Source organism: Rattus norvegicus, chromosome 14 (genome assembly GCF_036323735.1).
Source record: "Rattus norvegicus strain BN/NHsdMcwi chromosome 14, GRCr8, whole genome shotgun sequence".
Taxonomy (NCBI): domain Eukaryota; kingdom Metazoa; phylum Chordata; class Mammalia; order Rodentia; family Muridae; genus Rattus; species Rattus norvegicus.
Genome location: NC_086032.1, coordinates 69,868,292 through 69,880,804, shown reverse-complemented (window position 1 = coordinate 69,880,804; position 12,513 = coordinate 69,868,292). Strand labels below are relative to the sequence as shown.

The following is a 12,513-nucleotide window of genomic DNA, read 5'->3' as shown; positions in this document are numbered from 1 at the left end:
GGAGTCTCAGACACCTACCTAAATAGAGCAACACTGAACCTGGTCTTTGATAATTAGAATTCCTCTTGACCACCACCACTTCAGTCAGCATGGCATGAGCTTGCTAGAACTCAGAATTCTATCCCATAGAATTTTTCTGAAAACCTCAAAACATCAAATTTGATGTAAGTTCATCATTTAACATGGAACTATGATCCCCAAGGCATTAACTACATCCTACCCTCTAAAAGCATTCTGAGTGTTAGAACAAGAATATCAGTTAACATTATTTTCCATGCATTAATATGCCAAGCAGTCTTCCAGGGCTCTTGTAGGTACCGTCTCATTCATCGTCAGATAAACATTTTCTATTTCCAGGTCACTGTGGTAAAGGTAAGCTGCTATATTTCAAAGACCTTCCTTCCAATCCAGTGTCCATATTGCTTTGTCCATAAGAAAAGCGATGCCCTTGTCCACAGGGTTGCTGGAGCATCAGAGATGCTAAATCATATGCTGGACCCTTTTGTACCTGGTAGAGCCCCCCAACAAGCTTCAGAAATACTGTTCTTTATTTCCCTTATGGAGAGACCAGTGTAGCAGCTCCCCTAACATGTGGGATCGTGTCATTTCTACAACATGCTCATGTGTCTCCATGAAAGAATCCCAAGGCGCCCACTGACCAGCAGTGAAACTTGAGAAGCCCCTCCAGAGATCGGTGACTACACCGGAGAGTTTACTATGCTGCCTTTACCCAGTTTTGCTCCCCAAAGTTTTCACAGAGTAGCCTTTGACAGTCTCACAGGACCCTACATTCAGCAATACAGTGAAGGTCACAATTCTAAAAGCTACAGTATAAAATGGAGAACAGAAATTATTCATTCCTGGGGTCTACAGATTATAGAGACAGAGGGGCTTGGTGGAACGAAAGGATCCAGAGGAAGTGGGAAGGGAGTAAGAGTGAGAAAGGGGTGAAGAATATGATCAAACTAACATTATATGCATGTATGAAGTTGCCAATGAGATAGATAGATACAGATACATACATGCATACATACATTCACACAGATACATATACAGATAGATATACACAGAGAGATATAAATGATTGATAGATGGTAGATATAGTTACATATATACATACATACACAGATATAGATGATAGATATGCATGCACAGACAGACCAACAGATAAATAGATAATAAATACATACATTCACAGAGATAGATAGATAGATAGATAGATTGATTGATTGATTGATTGATTGATATTGAGTTTTAGATGATAACTTTTCAGCCAGATAGAAGCTTTGCCCCATCATCCATAATCCAGGAAGCAGCTGAGGTAAGAGGACTGCAAATTCAACTCTGAGATGTATAGGGAGAATCCATTAAAGAAATAAATCAATAAATAAAAGTATCTGACCCATGTCAGATGCCATGGAAAAGTGAAATCAGGAGAACGGATGGCCCTGCAGCCACAACCAATAGATTTCATGTTACAGTTCAGCCAGCAACAAATCCATACAGTTTTAATTCATACATGTCCATTTAAGTCTTATGAACCAGGGTCGATTCACGGTGTTAGTAACAGTTCCGGGGATTCTGACAGCAGTGACATTTTAGAGAAAGAAATGCCAGGGCATGCCTGGGAGAGCTCGACATTTGATCCTGCACATTGTTGCCGACACACGTGAGTGCTAATGGGTTTCTGTTTTGTTTCCACCATGCATTTTTTTAAAGTCTAGTTAGCATTCCTTGTCAGCAATTCTACATGATTTTGCTTGATGATAACTCTCTGGTCGTTATGATGTCCACATCAGGATTACTTAAATACTTGAAGGGAGAAACAATTAAAGCCTGGGCTGAAACCCTAGTCCGTCAGGAGATATAAGGTTACTTCCTTGGGTAACACACTCTGCTATATCAAGCAAGGGGAAGATTGTCTGCAGAGGCTGGGGATGTGCGTGGAGTAAACAGAAGCTGAGGAGGCAGGCACTGAGGGATGATAAGTTAGTGTGTATGGAGCAGGCTATTCCCAACTGTCTGAAAGATGTCTACTTGTTCAACTGTTGCCCAGAGCCCTGGGGGATGATTCGCACTCACTAGCATGCCTGGATGGTTCAAGAAGGTGTGGTATGGGCTGGCGTCTCTACTCAGTTTCTCTTCCTTCCTTCTGATCATCGTCGCCTTGGCTCTGCCTCATTGGTTGAGCGGGAAAATCTTGTGTCAGACTGGAGTGGATTTGGTCAATGCCACAGACCCAGAACTGGTCAAATTCATCGGGGACATTTACTACGGTCTCTTCCGAGGCTGCAAGGTGCGGCAATGTGGACTCGGGGGCCGCCAGTCCCAGTTTACAAGTGAGTATATTGGGGCATGTAAACTGATGTGCGCACATTTTGTTTGGTAGGGTGATTATGTCTAAAAATAGGATTTGACTCTTGCCTATGTAAGACAGATATCAAAGTCTATGGGCAACCAAAATCTCCTATAGAGCAATGCAAAGAGTACTTTCTTTTCTAAAAGAGATAAAAAATTCTAGAAAAAGGAATGTGTATATTTTGTAGTTTACTTCTAGTAATAGTAACTAGTAAAATATCAAGTGCTCGAGTGTCAGGCATCCCACTAGAAGCCTGCACACTGCCTGATTCGTTTAAGCTTCACAACACACTTTCAAGGGGAGCATGGTGAATGTGCCCATTTTTCAGCAGAGTGCATTGAGTCTTGGGAAGTTTCATAATTCACCTGGGCTCACGCATTCTTCCAGGAAACAACAGAGCCAGATGCCAGACCCATGTCGTGTGACTCTGGTAGTCTTAACCTGTCCGTAACAGTGTACAGGTGCAGACTGCCTGCAGAAGGGGACCTCCAGAAAGCATAGTAACTGCTCCCACATCCATGAATTTGAAAGCTGCACAGCCTGAGGAACAACAGAGGGCCTTCTCTGGGAGCAGTGAAGAGCAGCTGACACGTTTCCTGGCAGGGCAGCTGGGGAAGGCACTTGATGGCTTAAAGATGTCAGCCAGCAGCATTGGCCTGAGTTCAGAGCTCCTCAGAAGGTAAACGGAGTAGTCCCATGAAGCCCTAAGGCAGGAGTCCAAAAAAGGCTTGGGAAAGAGGAAAAAAAAAAAAACCAAGCAAAACAGTCTTCTGCAGCTCTTGTAATCAAACAATCACTAATGAGTAGTGTCCAATAAAACTATAGTTAATCAATGGCTTGTTAGCACAGGGGGATCAGAAATCTTATCCATCACTTCCTTCTTGTATCTCAGAACTCTGCCAAGTTTTAAAACCTTGGCCAGGACCTATATCTCATTAAACACATAAAAATAGAAGGTTGTACCCCTTGACAACAAAATACAAATGGTCTTCATGTCTATACAGAAAGGAAATACACATTCATTATGTTTTTTGAGCAAAAAGTCTGAGTATATATATATTCACCCAGTGATTAAAATAGATCTTAAGTGTTGGGGAAATGACTCCATTATTACCACAGCCTAGGACTGGAGGGGTGGCTCAGGCAAGGTCACATTCATGCCTGGGACTCCAGTGCTATGGGGAGTAGAGACAGATTCTGACTTCAGTGAGAGACCCTGTTTCTAAGTGATAAACCCAAGATTGATATGGTATGACGTCCAATGTCTACCTCTGGTCTCTGAAAGCCCACACAGAGATATGCAAACTGTACTCTCGCGCGCGGGCACACACACACACACACACACACACACACACACACACACACACACACACACCAACAAAGTCAAAGCTGAAAATTAATCAACAAACAGTAAAGAAAAAAGTATGTTGCAAGGAGACCATAATGATGGTACTTGATCTGTGTGCTCTGCTGCCTAGTGCATCTGTCGGACACTTAGGAAACTTTAATATGTGTGAGGATGGCAGGGCAGCCATGTGTTGTCTGTGGTTCTTTAACGTGCTACTGGTATCTGAATGGTAAGGCCCTGCCACCCTCAGTTCCCAGAAATTAAACTGCTTCTAATGGGAGCTGTAGCAATGAACACCTTCTGTTTGCCCTTTGGGAAAATTCAGACTGTCCCTTTCTTTCCCGCTCCTTCCTTCTAAGAAAGATAGGCACAGGCACCAACCTTGTTTCTCCCAATGTGATCTAGTCTCAAGCATCCAAACTGTTTGAGGTGTATAGAAGGTGTTTCATTTTCAGCTGTGAGTTAAGCAGTGTTTGAGAATGCTGGTTTCAGCTGCTCTCCGGTCACCCCAGAGGATGTAATAAGTGTTCATTCACAGTACCTTGGAAGAGGTCATGTTTGAAAGGTCTCAGGAAGCCCAAGGCAGCTTCTTCCTGTAATCAGCTCACTTAGCATGCTGTAGTTTAGGGACATTGTGTGTATTACTACCTCTCTTTCAGGGTCACAGCTCTCAAGCCCAATACAGTGTAAACTCGAAGTAGCTATGGGGTATATTAGCCTCTCCCACCCTTGACGGGATTTCCCACTTTCTGAAGATCTACAGAAATATCCCGGTTCTCAAAGCTTTATCCCAATCATCAGAGAGGAGCTCGTGAAGGCTCATCCATGGGAAACCTCAGAATAGGGAGTTTTTTATTGACCCTCATTTACGAGCAAATGCTTGCCTTACCTGGAGATGCATCTGAGAGACTCAACTCCCACAGTACTCATGGGAAAACCAAGAAATTTTCCACCACCAGCCACTAAGGTCCTCTATATGCCACCTAGAACATCTGAAATAAATAATTTCTGAATGCAGAAAGAAAGCAACAACCATTAAATTAATTAATGACCTTGCATGCCTTTGGGTATACTGTTGAGAGATACAAGCGAGGTACCACCAGGAGAAGAGGGATGAATGGAGAAGACAAGGGTTTGCCCAGGGAAGGCTGCTGTGTGCCAAAGGAGACACGAAGCACACTTGGACTAAACTCTAGCCACTAGAGACATAGCACATTCCTCTCTGAGGCCACCTCTGTGGTTCATTTCCTCTATCCTGATTTTATCATGATATTTTAATTAAAGGGAAGGTTGAGATTCAGAGAAAACAATATATGAAGTAACTTCTGTGGATTTGCCTTAAATATAGGATGTTGGCGTTTTATGTCTATAGTCCCCTCCCTACATCTTACCCCAGAAGTATCTCCCCTGGGTAGACTTCCAGTCCCATGCTTGTCTGTGTGTCTCACCAGGGCAAAAGATCATATGTCTCTGGATCAGGTACAAATAAACCATCTAAGTTTTAGTGCTGATAGAATAATCAGTTCTGATATTTGAGCAAGGTATCCCTTCTGTATGTTTAAAAAGAAAGAGAGTTTAAATTCAAAGTGAGTCTTCTAGAGTTTGAACTGCATTGTGATTAAAATTTTAAACTCTTGTTTATCTCAGGTTTCTGATTTCTCTCCTGCCAGCCCTTTAGCAGAATAGTTAAAGCATTACTTCCTGGCTGTGTGGTCTTGGCTAAACTACTTAACTTATCTGGGCCTCGATTTTCTCATCTGTAAGAATGAGAGAGAGAGAGACCTGGGAAGCTCTGTCAGCAAGTGCTTGTCATGTGGGCATGATCAGTTCCGTCCCCACCATGGCCCATGTAAAAAGCCAGGTATGGTGGCATGGCTCTTTGTAATCTTAGTGCTGGGACCCTACAGATGGGGAGGGGGTCACTAGGGCTTGTTAGCCTGCATGCCTGGACTAACTGGAGAGCCCTGGGTCTCAGTGACAGACTCAAAAAACAAGATGGATAGCATCTGAGGAACAACCTGAGGCTGACCTCTGGCCTCCACATGCATGAGCACATACATGTACACACTCACATGTACATATACACACACATACATTTAGACATTCATGTGTATATGCATAGAGAGAGAGAGACAGACAGAGAGGAGAGGAGAGGAGAGGAGAGGAGAGGAGAGGAGAGGGGAGGGGAGGGGAGGGGAGGGGAGGGGAGGGGAGGGGAAACAAAGTCAGGGAAAGAGAGGCTAAAGAAGGAATGTGTAGGAAGTGCCTGTACACAGCTTATACCTGATTACCAATGGACCCATGGATCAGCTGTGCTCATAGCTGTACGTTCCAAGTTACAAACTAAACTTTAATTTCATTATACTAGAGTTCCTAGCACTCTGGGTAATAGGACAAACATGAAAGAGGAGTGAGTCACAGCTTGCTGGGTGCTGTACGGCACAACAGAGTTCACTGTAGAGTTCCTCTCAAAACTAATGAAAAGACCTGTTGCATTGAAACTCCCAAAGAAACACTTGGATTTCTAAGTAGTGATATATAAAAGGTAATTAAAGCCCTGGGGGATCCTGAGCCAGAAGTACCACACATGAGTGTGAGGGTTAGAAAGATTCACCATATACCAGTAGACTATATATAATTAAGACACTTCAACTGGGGCTTGGATTAGGCTCTCTTTGTCTCCTTCCTCACAGAACTCTATGTGCCCCAATTCCCTCTTCTTCATCATCACCATCCTCATCATGTGATTCTCAATTTCTCATTTAATCAACTCCAAATATAGGTCCATATCATCATGTGCCCATGGCTGGTTCTTTCTAAAATCTGCATTGTGATGTCATACCTAAATGTATTCAGCCAATTTGCTGATTGAAGGAATTAATCTATAATCTAGTTTCAAACTTTTGTGATTGTTACAAATAGTCAGTTATGTACTCAACTCTGAATACATTGATTGGTCTGTCTGAACAACAATGACTAGCAATGATCTAATAGATGTTGCCTTTGATGAAGTTGCTTTTGAACGGGGAGGTAGGAGTGAGCATCCCTACAAGATTCAAGAGTGACTTTCTTCTACACCACCATCAACAAAGGGCTTTGAACTTTGCCAATCATGTGAGTAACTATTTTGGATTTTTAGGATTTAGTGAGGGTTGCTGTGCTAGTCATCTGTCTTAAGGATCCCATGATCAAGAAAAGGGGATGATGGCACAGGCAATTAGGTATGAGCTACTGTATCTGGAATAAGAAGAGGCTGAGGGTTTGGAAAGTGAGTGTTAGGTCTCCAAGAGAAGGGAGTTGGAATGGAAAGAAAGGGAATAGCGTGCCTGAGAAAGACAAACTCCTTGGAAAGGAGCCCATCTCCCGGGTCAAAGTTTCCAAAGTCATGGAGATGACCCTGCAGAGATAAGGACAAAGGGAAACAGAACTGAAAAAGAAAGCTGACTTGGAACCCAGGATGTGAATGTGGGTGGTGCCTTGAAATATGTGAGTGGTAAAGACAGGGTACATGGGTGAGAACTAGATCTCTCACTCCTGCCCAGTGTGGTGGTGCATGCTTTAATTCCAGCACTCGGGAGGCAGAAGCAGGTGAATCTTTGTGAGTTCGAGGCTAGCATGGTCTACAGGGTAATTCCAGGCCAGTCAGATCTATATAATGAGATCCTGTCTAAAAATGGTAAAAAAAAAAAAAAAAAAAAAAAAAAAAAAAAAAAAAAAAAAAAAACCTCTGGTTCTCAGGCTTAGAGGGATGGCAACCTTGAAGTGTGTTCAAAAGTTCTTTAGAATTCATTCTTTTAGATTTTCCATATAGAGTCGTTAGGAGCTGACTCTAAACTCTTGATATCACATTATACACAGGCCTATAATTCCATATAGAGTTCAGGGTTGCCTTGCCAAAGACAATGAACTTTATACTTCCAAGCCTGTGGGTGAAAGGAGCTGAAAGCCTCCACCAGATCCCTTATCACAAACACTGAAGGAAGTGATGACCCTAAAGAGCTCACTTAACCTGTGACTGCTCAGCAAAGGGCAATTACCCCTATCTCACACAATTATTACTAGCTTCCCACTGTACTGGCAACGGCAGGAGACTCTGAGAGGTCGCATGCCTTTCCCAAGCTAGAGTTTTTACTTTTGACAGCAAAACCTACAGACGCCATCTCTGAGAACAGACTGTCCTGGGGAGGCTTTGCAGTACTCTTAGTAGATCATGTCATTTTTCTCTGCTAGCACCAGAGGCAAGCAGAAAGAAAGGAAACACTAATGAGTATTTCGCTAACCCATTCTGCCACGTTCATATGGAAAATCAATATTGTCACGAAGTATTATACATCGAGAGTATTATGGTTCTTGATGCTTGGTGGCAATAATATTTACTCTGCGAAGCCAGTGCCTTGGGATTATAGGAAGTACAGCCATCTACATCAGGTCCCAGGACTGCAGGGTCAGTGTAATGTCACCTGTGAGGCACATTCAGATTTTGTGTCCACTACAAGACAGAGAAGATTGCTGGCCCGATAACAAGTGGCAGCTCTACGGTCCATGGACCCATGTCAGGAAGTCTCTTAGTTTTTGAAAACCAAGCATTCTTGTGTCTTGCTCTTACCCTCTACTTGCTTGCCTTGGGATATGCAAGTTCTGGCATTTGTGAAAGGAGCCACACTCTGACGTTGAAATATCCTTTCTCTCTGCAGTCTTCCCGCATCTGGTGAAGGAGCTCAACGCAGGCCTGCACATCACTATTCTCTTGCTCCTCTTCCTGGCCTTGGCCCTGGCTCTGGTCAGCATGGGCTTTGCTATTCTCAACATCATTCAGGTCCCCTACAGAGCGGTCAATGGCCCTGGTGGCATCTGCCTTTGGAATGTCCTTGCAGGTAAGAAGTCCCCAAGAGAGAGAAACAAACTGTCCACATCCTCAGTCTGGGCTCCCAAGTGTTAACCAGGGAAACTCGGAGTTCCTTTGGGGGGGGTTCTTAGTCTTGTTAATGAAAGAATTTAAAAACAAACTCAAAAGGGAGGTAAAGGGCATTTTTATTGGGGTATAGAAGAAAAAAATGAGAGAGCAGATAAGCTGTAAACCCAGGCAGCTGCCCAGGAGGAGAGAGATGAAGAAAAGAAAGCCTGTGACATCAAGAGAGCTGGTGGCCTCAGTCATGGAGGTCAGTAAGGGGGACCTTCAGAGAATGAATGACAAAAACCAAGGTGCCCTGACAAGAATGCTCAGGCCTGTGGCTGTGGCCCAAACAGTGACAAGACGGGAGGAAAGTTCTATTTTCAGCAGGGTGGGCAGGCTGCATAAGTGAATACACAAAAGGAAGGGCTTTGGGGAAAGGTACAGGAATGATCTAATTAAGGAAACAATTACTCCCGCCATCCCCTTAGCAGACTCTCACAGAAGTCACATTTCCTAAGGGACATGGAAGGGTGGACACCTAGTCAGGGCATTGACAGGACCAGCTAGATAACTCCTTGACAGAAGGGACACTAAACTGTAATGTTTGGGAGTCATTTAGAATGGCAGATCTCCACCTAGGGCCAGATAGAACTTAACTGTATTCTTCCAATCAGGAAAAGGTAGCTTTCCCTTAATGGCTCTCATCTGGGTACTGCAGCCCATATGAACATTTAGTGCCTAAGCAGACTTTTCCTTTTCCAGGACTACAAGGGAAACAGAAGGCAGGGGTGCAAAGACAACCAGGAAGGGGGAAGTCCAAAGCTGACTCCAAGGGAAGGGTTCACCTTAAGGGCCTCCAAGGCTACCAAGCACTGAGACATAAGTAGTTGGGTGTGAAGTATAAAAAAATTAAAATATTTATGCCCCACCCCTTCCTAGGTCCAAAACCTTGGTGGAAATGAATGTTTTCTTTGTTGAAAGTGTCAGTGTATCACTATGTGTTCTTATGGATTAGCTAATAATTTATTAATAATAGTTAGCTAGTAATTTACCTTTATGTACTTAATAAAAAATCATATATAAAGAAAATAACAAAAGCCTTTGAGAACAGAACTGTCTCAGAAAACCATATAAGATGGTCAAGGTTCCACTGTGGCAATAACCTCTCACCTCCTTTGCTTTGTATAAGAAGATCATAAAGTATAAACACAGGCGCTGGTTTGGTAACATATATTATACTGCATCAGTTGTTCTGTATCTGCCTTTGCACACAAAAGTCACCAGGATTGCAGGTGCCCTATATCTGTGCAGGATCTCATTGGAAACAGTATTCAATTCTGTTCACTACTCTCATCCTCATATAGGGATTCAAAGTTTTCTTCAATTGCTAGGGAGATAAGTGGGGTTTGGAATTCCAGAGTTTCCTAGCTTATAGAAAATGGAAGGAAGAGAATACAGAGATACATGAGCCCCAGGCTTTGCTGCAGCCATTCATACTATCTAGAGTCCCAGAAGCCAGAGCATCCATCGCAGGATAGGCGAGGCTCAAGAGTAAAATAGTGTACATGTTTTTTTTTTCTTTTTTTCTTTTTTCTTTCTTTCGGAGCTGGGGACCGAACCCAGGGCCTTGCGCTTGCTAGGCGAGCACTCTACCGCTGAGCTAAATCCCCAACCCCTAGTGTACATGTTTTTAAAGTCAGGCCTTTATAGGATATTTAACAAAACAGGAAAATGTACACATGAAGGGAAAAAGAAACCAAATTTAAATTTTAATTAAGAGAACTTTAAATTGTATTAAAAAGAATGAAATGTAAAGAAATATACTAACATGTACAAAGTCTGTCCAGCCTTCAGGGTGAAGCTAAGACTGAATTTCTCCCACTTAGAGTTATCTGTGTTGTTTAAATTTTCTTTCGTGACCATGTAACAATCTCTTTAAAACATAACAGATATAACTCGTGATACTGCTATTTTTCTAAAGAAAAGGTCTTACTCTGTATCCCACCGTCTCTGCCAATTCATGGTGAATCTCCTGTTCCAGTCTTCCAAGTGTTAACATTACAGGTGTGAGTCTAAACACACAGCTATAAGTGGGTTTTGGTTTTGTTATTTTTTTTTCAAGACAGGGTCTCACCACCCAGATGGCCTGGAAATCTCTATGTAGACCAGGCTACTCTCAAACTCACAGAGATCCACCTTCTCTCTGCCTCCCAAGTACTGGGATACTATTTTGCCTGGCCTCTTTTTTTCAGCCTGATTCTCTTTACATAGATCAAATGTCCTCAGACTTGCAATCCTCCTGTCTTATCATCACAAGTCTTGACATGATAGACATGCACTGCCAGACTCAATCCCACATGTCTTCTTCGGTTATCCATTTAAATCAAAATGGTGGGGGGGGGGGACCTACCCAACAACTTCAACGTTTTCCTCAATTGTTAGGGAGATAAATGGAATTCCAGAGTTTCCTGGCTACTTCCCACCTTCTATAGAACAGTGCAGCCAGAACGTGACTCTCACCCTGCAAGATAGGACCTTACCACTCCCTACATGGTGCTCGCCATATACACAGAGGTACAGGTGCCTGGAGAGTGGTCTTCTAATGGGGATACTGCTGGATAAGAAGAGTGAGAGATTCAGATTCAAGTCCATTGGTCATCATTCTTATTCTCGTTCTGGAAAACCCTCACTCTTGCCTTTCATACTTATGTAGGCACTGCTTTTAAACACAAACTCAAATTCGTGATGCTCTATCAGTTCGTCAAAAGATTTTCTTTCACATGACACAGAACTGCCACCTCAGCAGAGACCTCACAACTGCAAAGAGACGGAGTAAACAAAGGCGCTGTTTGTGGTTTCAGGTGGCGTCGTGGCATTAGCCATCAGCAGCTTCATGGCTGCAGTGAAGTTTCATGACCTGACAGAAAGGATCGCCAACTTCCAGGAGAGGCTTTTTCAGTTTGTAGTGGTGGAAGAACAGTATGAAGAATCGTTTTGGATCTGTGTGGCAAGTGCCTCGGCCCACGCAGCAAACTTGGTCGTGGTGGCCATTAGTCAAATTCCCCTCCCGGAAGTCAAGACTAAAATGGAAGAGGCTACAGTTACCCCCGAGGACATCTTATACTGATAACGGACTCCTGCTCACACCTTGTGACGTCAATGGGGGCACAGGCTTGACTTTTCCAGCTTCCTCGCTCCACAGTGCGCCCATTCTTGGTAGTAAGAAGAAGGCTCTGAAGGGACTACAGGAGTCCCAGAGAGGAAAAAACTGTCCTGATGACCAGGGCACTTGTGCTTCTTTATGATGATGCCCTTGAAGATGAACTGGAGACTCCTGAACTTGTCAGCTGTATCTAACACTCACTAATTCTCAGTTCCCTCATCTGTCAAAAGTGGAGGTAATAAAAACTTTGCATGCTCTGTTGTGACGTCCCAACGGTGCTGCTGGTGATGCCACAAGCGCAGTTCTCTACAAATAAGTTACATATACTCCATTACGATTCGGTAGGGCCTTGATCTGTTCTCTACAGTATTGGAATGTGCAAAGAAGACTGTGCTGATCATGTCTCTATTCTTGAGAAGTAGTAATGTATTACCCAGAATTTCAAGTATCTAAGAATGGAAATAAGTGTGGGTTTCTGAGCTGCCGCCATGTGCTGGACACTGGCTCGTTTGCTTGGCTTTTTTTGGAGGGGGGTGCATCTGGTGATGCCAATCAAGCCCAGGCTTTGCCTACACTAAGCAAGCACTCTGGGAATTGGTCAGAGCACTATTCCAAGATTTTCCCACCTATTAACTGGCCAGATCCTCTTGATATTCCCAGGTAACCAGCGCCATTCTACCTTCACTTGACAGATGGGAAAACAAGGTATTAATAGACACGTTACATGACTTTGGTGAGAAGAGGGAAGA

At 43.3% G+C, this 12,513-nt stretch overlaps 1 protein-coding gene across 1 annotated transcript; it reads left to right on the top strand.

Annotated features, from left to right (window-relative positions):
• Window positions 1–1,954: 1,954 nt before the first annotated feature.
• Window positions 1,955–12,249, top strand: Clrn2 (clarin 2). The gene is made up of 3 exons (NM_001191097.2): window positions 1,955–2,339; window positions 8,402–8,581; window positions 11,463–12,249. The coding sequence occupies exons 1-3, from the start codon at window positions 2,087–2,089 to the stop codon at window positions 11,726–11,728; spliced, it is 699 nt and encodes a 232-aa protein (NP_001178026.1). The 5' UTR covers window positions 1,955–2,086; the 3' UTR covers window positions 11,729–12,249.
• The last annotated feature ends 264 nt before the right edge of the window (window positions 12,250–12,513 follow it).